We start from the raw sequence: 13813 nt of genomic DNA on the forward strand, positions 1-13813 counted from the left end.
GGTGAGCCCCCAACTCCTCTGTGCTGGTGAGCCCCCAACTCCTCTGTGCGGGTGAGCCCCCAACTCCTCTGTGCTGGTGAGCCCCCAACTCCTCTGTGCGGGTGAGCCCCCAACTCCTCTGTGCGGGTGAGCCCCCAACTCCTCTGTGCGGGTGAGCCCCCAACTCCTCTGTGCGGGTGAGCCCCCAACTCCTCTGTGCTGGTGAGCCCCCAACTCCTCTGTGCGGGTGAGCCCCCAACTCCTCTGTGCTGGTGAGCCCCCAACTCCTCTGTGCGGGGGAGCCCCCAACTCCTCTGTGCGGGTGAGCCCCCAACTCCTCTGTGCGGGGGAGCCCCCAACTCCTCTGTGCTGGTGAGCCCCCAACTCCTCTGTGCGGGGGAGCCCCCAACTCCTCTGTGCTGGTGAGCCCCCAACTCCTCTGTGCGGGTGAGCCCCCAACTCCTCTGTGCTGGTGAGCCCCCAACTCCTCTGTGCGGGGGAGCCCCCAACTCCTCTGTGCTGGTGAGCCCCCAACTCCTCTGTGCGGGGGAGCCCCCAACTCCTCTGTGCTGGTGAGCCCCCAACTCCTCTGTGCGGGTGAGCCCCCAACTCCTCTGTGCGGGTGAGCCCCCAACTCCTCTGTGCGGGGGAGCCCCCAACTCCTCTGTGCGGGTGAGCCCCCAACTCCTCTGTGCGGGGGAGCCCCCAACTCCTCTGTGCTGGTGAGCCCCCAACTCCTCTGTGCGGGTGAGCCCCCAACTCCTCTGTGCTGGTGAGCCCCCAACTCCTCTGTGCGGGGGAGCCCCCAACTCCTCTGTGCTGGTGAGCCCCCAACTCCTCTGTGCTGGTGAGCCCCCAACTCCTCTGTGCGGGTGAGCCCCCAACTCCTCTGTGCGGGGGAGCCCCCAACTCCTCTGTGCTGGTGAGCCCCCAACTCCTCTGTGCGGGGGAGCCCCCAACTCCTCTGTGCTGGTGAGCCCCCAACTCCTCTGTGCGGGTGAGCCCCCAACTCCTCTGTGCTGGTGAGCCCCCAACTCCTCTGTGCGGGGGAGCCCCCAACTCCTCTGTGCGGGTGAGCCCCCAACTCCTCTGTGCGGGGGAGCCCCCAACTCCTCTGTGCGGGTGAGCCCCCAACTCCTCTGTGCGGGTGAGCCCCCAACTCCTCTGTGCTGGTGAGCCCCCAACTCCTCTGTGCGGGGGAGCCCCCAACTCCTCTGTGCGGGTGAGCCCCCAACTCCTCTGTGCGGGGGAGCCCCCAACTCCTCTGTGCGGGTGAGCCCCCAACTCCTCTGTGCGGGGGAGCCCCCAACTCCTCTGTGCTGGTGAGCCCCCAACTCCTCTGTGCGGGTGAGCCCCCAACTCCTCTGTGCGGGTGAGCCCCCAACTCCTCTGTGCTGGTGAGCCCCCAACTCCTCTGTGCTGGTGAGCCCCCAACTCCTCTGTGCGGGTGAGCCCCCAACTCCTCTGTGCTGGTGAGCCCCCAACTCCTCTGTGCTGGTGAGCCCCCAACTCCTCTGTGCAGGTGAGCCCCCAACTCCTCTGTGCTGGTGAGCCCCCAACTCCTCTGTGCGGGGGAGCCCCCAACTCCTCTGTGCTGGTGAGCCCCCAACTCCTCTGTGCGGGGGAGCCCCCAACTCCTCTGTGCTGGTGAGCCCCCAACTCCTCTGTGCGGGTGAGCCCCCAACTCCTCTGTGCTGGTGAGCCCCCAACTCCTCTGTGCGGGGGAGCCCCCAACTCCTCTGTGCGGGGGAGCCCCCAACTCCTCTGTGCGGGGGAGCCCCCAACTCCTCTGTGCTGGTGAGCCCCCAACTCCTCTGTGCGGGGGAGCCCCCAACTCCTCTGTGCTGGTGAGCCCCCAACTCCTCTGTGCTGGTGAGCCCCCAACTCCTCTGTGCGGGTGAGCCCCCAACTCCTCTGTGCTGGTGAGCCCCCAACTCCTCTGTGCTGGTGAGCCCCCAACTCCTCTGTGCGGGTGAGCCCCCAACTCCTCTGTGCTGGTGAGCCCCCAACTCCTCTGTGCGGGTGAGCCCCCAACTCCTCTGTGCGGGTGAGCCCCCAACTCCTCTGTGCTGGTGAGCCCCCAACTCCTCTGTGCTGGTGAGCCCCCAACTCCTCTGTGCGGGTGAGCCCCCAACTCCTCTGTGCTGGTGAGCTCCCAACTCCTCTGTGCTGGTGAGCCCCCAACTCCTCTGTGCTGGTGAGCTCCCAACTCCTCTGTGCGGGTGAGCCCCCAACTCCTCTGTGCTGGTGAGCCCCCAACTCCTCTGTGCTGGTGAGCCCCCAACTCCTCTGTGCTGGTGAGCTCCCAACTCCTCTGTGCGGGGGAGCCCCCAACTCCTCTGTGCTGGTGAGCCCCCAACTCCTCTGTGCGGGGGAGCCCCCAACTCCTCTGTGCGGGTGACACGGAGCTGAGCACCCGGGAATGGGGGAAAGTGTCTGGAAATTACCCAAAGGACGCTATCACCCTGAGCCATGGAAACGCCAGGGGGACGTGGGTGTGGCTGACCCGCGGGCACACTGGAGCCACGCTGACCCCACAGAGATGGTGGCTGCTGGCTGCACGGTCATGGGGTAAAGATACACACGCACAGTGTGCAGGGAAGGGGCCAACGGCTCAGGACAAACAAAACACACGTGTAATGAAAACAGGCAACCACCCAGGCCTCCCGGCACGAGCACACGCCTGACCCTGGGGGACACTGCGTGCGGGCACACAGCACCTCCCCCCCCAGCTGCTGACACGGGAAGTGGTCACGGGCAGGGGAGGGGCTGAAGCCAAGGACAGGCGGCCAGCACCGGGCACATCCGACGCCACGTCCAGGACAGACTGTGACCAGAACTGAACCCTCTGTCCCCTGCACCGGGCACATCCGACGCCACGTCCAGGACAGACTGTGACCAGAACTGAACCCTTGTCCCCTGCAGCGGCCCAGCGGGCGCGTCACCCACCCACGGCGGCTTGTAGGACGTATGTCTCTCCAGGGCGCAGGGAGTACGGCTTCACTGTCACCTCCCGCTCCATGGTCCCTGCAGAAAGAGGGTGGCAGGGAGACACCGTCAGGGCTCCTGAAGGGCGCAGGTCAGACAAACCCTTCAGCGTGGTGCCGGTGATGGGGCTGCGGTCCCCGCCCCCCCTGCCTGTCCCCACTGGGAAGTGCCTCTCGTTTGTTCATCCACTGCCCCCAACCCCCACCCGCACAGAGCTCAAAGCTCATCTCTGCTCACAGGGGCCAGCTGAGCGTGGACCAGTGACCTGGGCAGAAGGGACACTCCCGGACAACACGGGGGTCTGGGGGGGACTCAGCTCATGTATTTATGAGCAGGTCCAGGTTCATAAATCGTTTGTTCCTTTCAAAGCAACAGGTAAGTGTCTGCAGGACAGCTTGTGAAGACTGTCTGGGCCTGGGCATGACTGCTGACCACTGGACACTGGACACTGGACTACTCCACAGACAGGAGGCTCAGCCTGCCCCACATGTCTGACCCAGGACAGACCAGAGTCCAACTCAGACGCCCTGGACGGGGGCTGGTTCCACATCACAAGCCATCACCCAACAGCGGGTGAAACCTGGGTCTCCCAGAGGGGACGGCGTGACCGTGTGTGACCAGAAGGTCTGTGAGGACCTCGGCCGCCACCCACTGCTCCTCGGGGGCAGCCCGGGCGCCCAGTCTGTGGACGGCACGTCACACCCCGCGAGGCACACAGGACGCGTGCAGGGCGTCGGTCACCAGCTCTTCCCCTTAGTCAGCAAACGGGGGGGGGCGGGCTGGAGCCCCGGCCTGTGGGCCACAGAGGGACAGACACACTGGGAGAAGCATCACGGCCCCCAAGCCTCCTCCACTCCCAGGAGAAGGGGCGGGAGAAGTGGACGGGCTGGTGACTCAACTTTCTGAAACAGCTGAGACCCCAGAACAAGGGGGCGCCCCTACCAGACGCAGTGTGGCTGCCGAACACCGCTCGGCTCACGGGGGACTTGGGCCAGTCGACCAGCAGAGCCGGCCTGGCACCAGCCGCTGGGAGGAAGGGGCCCAGCAGGTTGTCCCCGTCACCGCCACTCTCGTCAGCGCCGGCGCTTGGTCCTGAGTCTGCAAGGTGGAACCCGGTCCCTAGGAAGACACGAAGCCAGGGACGGTTAGGAGGAAGTCGTCATGATCTTCAAGTGTTCACAACGGTCCGAGGTCAAGATCGACACTGCTTCTATGAACAAGTCTCCACCAACGACACGTAGCTGAGGGGAACGTCGTGACCACGTGATCACGGCGCAGGTGCGTGCTTACTGCACACACGTGTGCGCGGGCGCGAAGCCCGGGAGTGAGTCCACGGGAACCGGGAACCACGTGGCAGCGCAGAGCACGCCCTGCCGTCCAGACACCAGGGTGAGTGTGCCGGAAACACGGGAGGAGATGCTCACGGACACAGCGTGAGGCCAGGGCGTGGAGTGCCCGGAGAGGCGGCCGGGCCAGGGCGCAGGGAGGGGGCCGGTCAGGCAGGGAGGGGGCTGGTCGGGCAGGGAGGGGACCCCTCGGGCAGGACCCGTCAGGCAGGACCCCTCGGGCAGGACCAGCCGGGCAGGACCCCTCGGGCAGGACCCCTCGGGCAGGACCAGCCGGGCAGGACCCCTCGGGCAGGACCCCTCGGGCAGGACCCGTCGGGCAGGACCCGTCGGGCAGGACCCCTCGGGCAGGACCCCTCGGGCAGGACCAGCCGGGCAGGACCCGAGGCGGAGGCTCCGAGCAGAGACGGGCTGGAAGGAGCGCTTTGAAGAAACGGCTCAGAGACGACCGGGAGGGGCTGCAGGGGGGAGGGGGGGAGACGAGACCCTCGTCCTCTGTGGGCTGCGTGGGGGCCACTGTGCGTGTAAACACGAGCCCCTAACACAGACGTACAGGGACAGGGAGGGGCAGGGCCCCGAGGAGCCAGGGGTGCTCAGAGCGCCCAGCGCAGGGGCCGTGACGAGCGAATGCTTCACGATGTTCATGATCCTTCCCCAAACCAGCCGCTCACTGGACGCTCCTCCGTGCAGCAGACAGGCCGCTCACTGGTCGTCTCCGCCTTCCATGAACAAACTGGCCGCTGGCTGTGCACCCACTCGTGCTAAATAAACCACTCACTGATCACTGTCCTCCCATAACGTGCTTGCTGAGTGCCAACGCGACAGGCGCTGTGACCTTCTTGGGGACACAAGTGTGAACTTGCCATGGAAACTGTCCCTTCCTAGACGAGGAGCAGCTCACGGAAGCCCATCACCAGCAAACCAGTATTACGAGAAGTGTTCAAGGAGGCTGTCTGTACAGCAGTGCCAGGTGGCACTTGAAATGCCGGGGGACACTTCATAAGACACATAAATGTCTGATCACTGCGGGGCACGGTGAAACTAATGTAACATCGTGAGTCAACTGAACTTGAGAGAAAGTATCTAAGAACACACGCTGCTCACTGAGCTCCGAGTAGAGACAGACCAGGTGGGGGAACCACCAGCCTGGGCCGGGGGGGGGGGAGGGGACAGGGACTCCCCGGGGGGGGGACAGGGAGTCCCCAGAGGGGGGGGACAGGGAATCCCCAGAGGGGGGGGACAGGGAGTCCCCAGAGGGGGGGATAGGGACTCCCCAGAGGGGGACACAGGGACTCCCCAGAGGGGGGGATAGGGACTCCCCAGAGGGGGGGACACAGGGACTCCCCAGAGGGGGGGGATAGGGACTCCCCAGAGGGGGACACAGGGACTCCCCAGAGGGGGGGGACACAGGGACTCCCCAGAGGGGGACACAGGGACTCCCCAGAAGGGGGGGACAGGGACTCCCCAGAGGGGGGACACAGGGACTCCCCAGAGGGGGGGGACAGGGACTCCCCAGAGGGGGAGGATAGGGACTCCCCAGAGGGGGACACAGGGACTCCCCAGAGGGGGGGGACAGGGACTCCCCAGAGGGGGGGGACAGGGACCCCCCAGAGGGGGGGACAGGGACTCCCCAGAGGGAGAGCAAAGCCGACCAGAAGGGAGGAAGCTCTGAGGTGACAACATGGGGGGACGTGAGGGACGCGTCCTGCAGACACCAGCCAGCCCGTGGGCGGAGGATGGCAGAGGGACGGTGTCTCCCGGCCCGGGCTTCTCGGGTGTCCTAACCAGGGGACCCGCGGAGCAGCAGGTGAGCTGGAGACAGGCCAGCCCATGCCGCCCTTGCCTCGGGCACAGAGGGGGCGTGTGGACGTGGGCGGACCGGGGTGAGCACAGGGTGTGGCTCCGGGACAGAGGGGGGGCCACACTCACAGTCTCCCAGCGGCCTTCCTTCCGACGGCACTGCTTCCTGGACGTCACCGTAGGCGGCTTCAAAATCTGTGTGAAAGGACAGAGAACACGTCCCGTGAACCAGACTCCCTGGAAGGTCACACGGCTCCCGGGAGCACACCCGTCGCCCCTGGTCCAGTTCAGAGCCCGAGTCCTGCTCTGTGGATGCGTGGCCCTCAGAGGCCGTGCCAGCACCCTGCACCGTCGGGGAGGCGGCGTCCCTGGTCCCCACGCCCCCGAGCTCTGGGTGGACAGCGAGGCCGGGACGACGAGGCCTCTCGTCTCACAGGAGAAGCCGGCATGGCGCCCACAGCCTCCTTTCTGTCCCCAGGGCGCTGCCCCGCCCACCTCTGAAGCGCTCACGGAAGCCCCCCCGCCAGCTACCCCGAGGCTGGGGCTCCGGGGTGCAGCGAGCGGCCTTGCCGGGGCAGAGAGCACCGTCCCTGACCATGACCCTGACCATGAGCGGCCACGTCACACGGGAAGGGACGGCTGAGAGAGGTCAGGCTGGGCCAGAACCTGGATCGCTGACAAGGAACTCTCAACCTCCAGGCACAGAACGGTTTCTGTCCGATCCGAAGGCCAGTGTCACAGGGAAGAGAGGAGGACAGGGGTGCACAGAGGGCGGACTGCGGCTGGACCGCGTGTCCACAGGGAAGAGAGGAGGACAGGGGTGCGCACAGAGGGCGGACTGCGGCTGGACCGCGTGTCCACAGGGAAGAGAGGAGGACAGGGGTGCACAGAGAGCGGACTGCGGCTGGACCGCGTGTCCACAGGGAAGAGAGGAGGACAGGGGCGCACAGAGGGCGAACTGCGGCTGGACCGCGTGTCCACAGGGAAGAGAGGAGGCAGGGGTGCACAGAGAGCGGACTGCGGCTGGACCGCGTGTCCACAGGGAAGAGAGGAGGACAGGGGTGCGCACAGAGGGCGGACTGCGGCTGGACCGCGTGTCCACAGGGAAGAGAGGAGGACAGGGGTGCACAGAGAGCGGACTGCGGCTGGACCGCGTGTCCTGGGTTAGAGGACGCGGCAGGCGTGGGGAGCAGGGCCCGCGGGGACGGGACTTCACCCCTGGACCGCCAGGACGGCACTCACCGGGGCCCTGCGGGATCGGGCCCCACGGGGGCCCCTCGGCCCAGGGACCCCCCTCTGGGGTCAGGGCGTCCCCAGCGGCAGGAACGGGATGCACGGTGACCACGGGCTCCTTGGAGACTCTCCCTCGGGCTGAGAGGTCGGGCCGACCTGGGGTCCCCGGCGGCCGTGAGGACGGAGCAGACGTGACGTGGGGCTCTGCCCTGCTCAGCTCCGGGGACAGCAGACGGGACTCTGATAACTTCAAAGCAGCCCCCAGATCCGGGGAGTCCAGCAGCCCCACGGTTCTACAGAAGGGAACTTCAACAGAGATTTCAGAGTGTTAAAAAACTTTGGACAAGAAACAATTTTGGTTTTGAAAAGTGTATCAATTACAGAAGCATGTTCTGTCCTAACAAACCAGTGCCGACACGAAGACGGCTGAGAGAAGAGCCCCCCATGGAGCAGACGGGGCTCCAGGACCCCCGCAGCAGCGGGCCCACCTCCCTCAGGCCCGGCCTGTGCCCCTGGGCTCGCCACACTGCCCGTGAAGCTCCTGGGCACCTGGCGTGCTAACCCTCGCGCACTCGCCTGTCCGTGTCTGAGTAACCCTCTAGAAAGTGCTGGCAGGATTCAGGAAAGAGGCCAGGAACAAAGAGGTTTTGCAAGGACATAAACACACAGCTCACAGTGACGCCGGCTGCCACTGTCCCCGACACGGACCAGGTTCTGTGAGAAGGGGCTGGGACCACGGGGCTGGGACCACGGGGCTGGGACCCCCGCGCAGGGACAGCGCTTGCTCTGTGGGGAGTGCGCGACCACTGCTGGGACCGTCACAGCCCGTGACCCTGAGCACAGGCTTTGCTCAGACCAACACGTTCACCTGCCAGGATGGCACGCGGCCTCTCTGTCCTCCTGTCCCTTCAGCACGGAGGCCACGCCCGTACGGGAGCCGTGTGGTCCGTGGAGGGGAGTGTGGGAGGCAGGCCAGCTCAGGACAAGAGCCCCTCCGCTGTCCGGTCAGAGCGACCCCAGCACAGCACTGCCCATGAGGACTCCGCCACCCCAGGCCCAGAGCCGGAGTCCACAGGCCGCACCGGCCACCAGGGCCCACGTCCCCACACGTGATTTCACTGGACGCCCCTCCCTGCGAGGACTCAGAACCCACACTTTCCACCCAAGAGAACTGAGTCTCAGAGAAGTGCTCCCAGTCCCAGCCTGCGGTGAGGGGCCAGGACCACCTGCCACCGGCTCCTCTGCCGAGTCCCAGAGCCGCGCGGACCCCGAGGACAGCAAGGCCTGGGGAAGGACAAGGGCCCGAGGAGACCTGCCCAGCGGCCGGGCGCAGCCCCCGTGGGGCCCCCGGCAGAGCAGCAGCACCAGAGCCTGGCGTCCTCTGCTGTCATAACCGTCCACTCGGGTGTGACGTCAGGAGGGACTGGGGACGTGACGTGACAACTCACGACCAAAACCGACGCTGGTTTCGCAAGTTTTTAGCAATCTCAAAATAACTGACCGCTCCACAAACGGAAGCAGCAGCGTCCGCACCTTCCTCTCCGTCCTGAGCTGTCGCGTTGACCACAAAGAGGTCCCAGGAGTACGAGAGCTCGGCCGCCTCCCCGCAGTCCTCACAGGCCGCCCGGAGCGAGAGCGGCTGGTTCCAGTTCACGGGCACGCCTCTGAAGGGGGCCCAGGAGAGACGCACGAGCCTGCAACACGCCGTGGGGTGGGGGGACAGCATGAGGCTCTGCCACCTCCTCCCGGTGAGGTTTGTTCAAGTCGCCCGGCTGGGCCTTCGTTATACACGTCAGGAGCAGAATCACAGCCCCCACGACCCACCACACACCTAACAGGCGGCCCAGCCCACACAGCCTGGAGCCCGCACAGCCTGGAGCCCACACAGCCTGGAGCCCACACAGCCTGGAGCCCGCACAGCCTGGAGCCCGCACAGCCTGGAGCCAGCACAGCCTGGAGCCAGCACAGCCTGGAGCCCACACAGCCTGGAGCCAGCACAGCCTCACGTGACGGCCGGTCCTGGGGGGCGGACGCACCCCCCATGGCGCTCAGAGCCTGGCACCTTCCTCCGGGACGCCTTCTGGAGCTCACCCGGCCCAGGCTGTCACCACAGCTTTTTCACACGAGACAATAGTAACTGCCCAGACCCCCTCAGGGAGCAGGGGTGGGCCCGCCCACTGCAGCCTGCCCAGCATCCTGGGGAGCCGTGGACACTGGTGTCGGCTCACCCACTCCACGGGGGTGTCCAGAGCAGCTGCAGTCAGTGTCTAGGGCCAGTCTGGCCCTGGGCTGCCACTGTGGCCTCCGAGTTGCAAGCTGTGATTTGTGGTCACAGGAGCTCTGAGCTCTCTCTGTCCGGCCACTGTCATCATCACACTCAGCTGGCACCTGCCACCCTCACGGGGCCCATGCTTCCCCGGGAGGGCTGGAGGCCGGGGGCAGAGGCCCTGACACACTTGGTTGGATGCCTTCTGGCCTCAGACCCCCACCCTGGAGCTGACCCCCATTATCAGGACAGCTGCTCTGATGTGAGGGGTGTTGCCCCTGGGAGGCTCACTCAGCACAGTGGGGTGGATGCCTGAACCCACGTCCTGTGCACAGCGGGGCCGACGTCTGAACCCGTCCTGTGCACAGCGGGGCCGACGTCTGAACCCGTCCTGTGCACAGCGGGGCCGACGTCTGAACCCGTCCTGTGCACAGCGGGGCCGACGTCTGAACCCGTCCTGTGCACAGCGGGGCCGACGTCTGAACCCGTCCTGTGCACAGCGGGGCCGACGTCTGAACCCACATCCTGTGCACAGAGGGGCCGACGTCTGAACCCACGTCCTGTGCACAGAGGGGCCGACGTCTGAACCCCTGTCCTGTGCACAGCGGGGCCGACGTCTGAACCCACGTCCTGTGCACAGCGGGGCCGTCTGAACCCACGTCCTGTGCACAGAGGGGCCGACGTCTGAACCCACGTCCTGTGCACAGCGGGGCCGTCTGAACCCACGTCCTGTGCACAGAGGGGCCGACGTCTGAACCCGTCCTGTGCACAACGGGGCCGACGTCTGAACCCACGTCCTGTGCACAGAGGGGCCGACGTCTGAACCCACGTCCTGTGCACAGTGGGGCCGTCTGAACCCACGTCCTGTGCACAGAGGGGCCGACGTCTGAACCCCTGTCCTGTGCACAGCGGGGCCGACGTCTGAACCCCATGTCCTGTGCACAGCGGGGCCGAAGTCTGAACCCACGTCCTGTGCACAGTGGGGCCGACGTCTGAACCCACGTCCTGTGCACAGTGGGGCCATCTGAACCCACGTCCTATGCACAGCGGGGCCGACGTCTGAACCCACGTCCTGTGCACAGTGGGGCCATCTGAACCCACGTCCTGTGCACAGTGGGGCCATCTGAACCCACGTCCTGTGCACAGCGGGGCCGACGTCTGAACCCCACGTCCTGTGCACAGCGGGGCCGACGTCTGAACCCACGTCCTGTGCACAGCGGGGCCATCTGAACCCACGTCCTGTGCACAGCGGGGCCGACGTCTGAACCCACGTCCTGTGCACAGAGGGGCCGACGTCTGAACCCACGTCCTGTGCACAGAGGGGCCGACGTCTGAACCCACGTCCTGTGCACAGCGGGGCCGACGTCTGAACCCACGTCCTGTGCACAGCGGGGCCGACGTCTGAACCCACGTCCTGTGCACAGCGGGGCCGTCTGAACCCACGTCCTGTGCACAGCGGGGCCGACGTCTGAACCCACGTCCTGTGCACAGAGGGGCCGACGTCTGAACCCACGTCCTGTGCACAGCGGGGCCGACGTCTGAACCCACGTCCTGTGCACAGCGGGGCCGACGTCTGAACCCACGTCCTGTGCACAGCGGGGCCGACGTCTGAACCCACGTCCTGTGCACAGCGGGGCCGACGTCTGAACCCACGTCCTGTGCACAGAGGGGCCGACGTCTGAACCCACGTCCTGTGCACAGAGGGGCCGACGTCTGAACCCACGTCCTGTGCACAGCGGGGCCGACGTCTGAACCCACGTCCTGTGCACAGCGGGGCCGACGTCTGAACCCACGTCCTGTGCACAGCGGGGCCGACGTCTGAACCCACGTCCTGTGCACAGCGGGGCCGACGTCTGAACCCACGTCCTGTGCACAGAGGGGCCGACGTCTGAACCCACGTCCTGTGCACAGCGGGGCCGACGTCTGAACCCACGTCCTGTGCACAGTGGGGCCATCTGAACCCACGTCCTGTGCACAGCGGGGCCGACGTCTGAACCCACGTCCTGTGCACAGCGGGGCCGACGTCTGAACCCACGTCCTGTGCACAGAGGGGCCGACGTCTGAACCCACGTCCTGTGCACAGCGGGGCCGACGTCTGAACCCACGTCCTGTGCACAGTGGGGCCATCTGAACCCACGTCCTGTGCACAGCGGGGCCGACGTCTGAACCCACTTCCTGTGCACAGAGGGGCCGACGTCTGAACCCACGTCCTGTGCACAGAGGGGCCGACGTCTGAACCCACGTCCTGTGCACAGCGGGGCCGACGTCTGAACCCACTTCCTGTGCACAGCGGGGCCGTCTGAACCCACGTCCTGTGCACAGCGGGGCCGACGTCTGAACCCACGTCCTGTGCACAGCGGGGCCGACGTCTGAACCCACGTCCTGTGCACAGAGGGGCCGACGTCTGAACCCACGTCCTGTGCACAGAGGGGCCGACGTCTGAACCCACGTCCTGTGCACAGAGGGGCCGACGTCTGAACCCACGTCCTGTGCACAGAGGGGCTGACGTCTGAACCCACGTCCTGTGCACAGCGGGGCCGACGTCTGAACCCACGTCCTGTGCACAGAGGGGCTGACGTCTGAACCCACGTCCTGTGCACAGAGGGACCGACGTCTGAACCCCTGTCCTGTGCACAGCAGGGTGGCTGCTGAACCCCACGTCCAGCATGCACAATGGGTCCAAGCAGGAAGCATGCAGGACAAACCCAGACGGGTCTTGTGGGGACGGCAGGGCAGGGGTACCTGAGTGCCGCGTTGGGGAGGGTGGACAGGAACACCTGTGCCTCCGAGGAGTCCCGGCCGTGGCTGGACACTGTCAGCGTCACGAGAAACTGGTCGTAGCTGCTGCTGAGCGAGTCCGCTGCGAAGGACAGTGTGGGAGCCGTGGTGTCCAGGCTGCGGGCAGAGGGCCCAGGGAAGCAGGGGCGCCCGGGGGTGCTGGCTGGGGCGCACGTCCAGTGATACCTAAGGGGCAGCGCGGGAGGGACTGACCTGCCTGCTGTGGTCAGTCAGTGACCTGCCTGGGGGGCTGCCCGGGAGCGTGCGGACAGGTGGGGACAGTGTCCGTAGAGGGTCCAGGCGCAAGGTTAATGGAGTGGACACTGGGTCCGGCCACCCAGGGAGGGGAAGGGGTGCAGATGAAGACCAAGGCCTGAGCCGAGAAGCCAGCATGAGGGACCCACCATGTTGAGACGCCCTTGGAAGCCCAGCCTCCCACACAGCCAGCATCTCCAGGACCAGGTGTCGTGACAGAGTGACGAGTCTGCCAGGGACTGAACGTGTCCCCGCTCCCATCCCCCAAATGCGCATGAAATCCTAACAGCCACACTGAGGCTGCCAGGAGGCGGGCCTCTGGGGAGGGAGTAGGTCACGAATGTGGAGACGTCACAAACGGGTTTGTGTCCCTATAGAGAGCTCCCTAGAGCCCCTGGCCCTTCTGTGACCTGAGGACACAGCGAAAGGCCACCGCCTGTGACCAGGAGCAGCTCCCACCAGACACGGAATCTGCCAGCGTCCTGACCTCGGACTTCCATCCCCAGGAGGTGAGGGGAACAGTCTGCTGTTTGGAAGCCCCAGTCTAAGACCACTCGATACAGCCACACAAACACCCAGGACGCTCTGTAAACGTCATAACCCACAATCCGCAACCTTCCACACATCCAACAGCAAAGCACCAAACCACTGCTATCTACTTCCACCCCGTTCTTAAATTCCGTTTTACGTCCATGCTAAATGAAACATTATTTCAATTAATAAAAGCTCAGGTACTTAAAGTTGTTTAAATTATAAATCAGCCCCCCCCCCCAGCTGAGTCTGGAGAGGGCAGAGGAGGCAGAGGAGGAGGAGGAGGAAGAGGCAGAGGAGGAAGGCTGGGATGAGGAGTGGCCACATTGCCCTGGGTGCTCACCTCAGAGGGGCCCCAGGCCTGTCGGGGTCGTAGGACAGGGACCCACTGAGAGTGACGGTGGACGACGGGGTTCTGGGGACAAACAGGTGCGTGCCCTCGGCGATCACGCTGACAGGGGCCCGGGCCCGCACCTCCACCCGCACGCTGTAGTCACTGCGCACGGCGCTGCCTCTCAGCTGCACCTGCAGCACCAACAACAGGGGCGTCGGGGGTGGCGGGCAGGACGCTCACTGGGCTGAACCCCGTCTCAACGTCAGAAGGAAACTGGCGAATCTAAACGTGCCACCAGCTCCA

General features: G+C 65.7%; 1 protein-coding gene across 1 annotated transcript in view; it reads right to left on the reverse strand.

Moving 5' to 3' along the window:
* PKD1L1 (polycystin 1 like 1, transient receptor potential channel interacting) overlaps positions 1–13813 on the reverse strand; it is a 76032-nt gene that overhangs the window by 54355 nt on the left and 7864 nt on the right. Inside the window, exons 10-17 of the mRNA XM_066354259.1 lie at positions 13520–13701; positions 12355–12576; positions 8880–9040; positions 7356–7652; positions 6609–6752; positions 6243–6503; positions 3910–4086; positions 2929–3006 (exon numbers count right to left, since the gene is read on the reverse strand). Coding sequence (XP_066210356.1) covers positions 2929–3006; positions 3910–4086; positions 6243–6503; positions 6609–6752; positions 7356–7652; positions 8880–9040; positions 12355–12576; positions 13520–13701 — 1522 coding nt within the window. The remainder of the gene's footprint in view (positions 1–2928; positions 3007–3909; positions 4087–6242; positions 6504–6608; positions 6753–7355; positions 7653–8879; positions 9041–12354; positions 12577–13519; positions 13702–13813) is intronic.

This window comes from Saccopteryx leptura, chromosome 12 (assembly GCF_036850995.1).
Source record: "Saccopteryx leptura isolate mSacLep1 chromosome 12, mSacLep1_pri_phased_curated, whole genome shotgun sequence".
Lineage (NCBI taxonomy): Eukaryota > Metazoa > Chordata > Mammalia > Chiroptera > Emballonuridae > Saccopteryx > Saccopteryx leptura.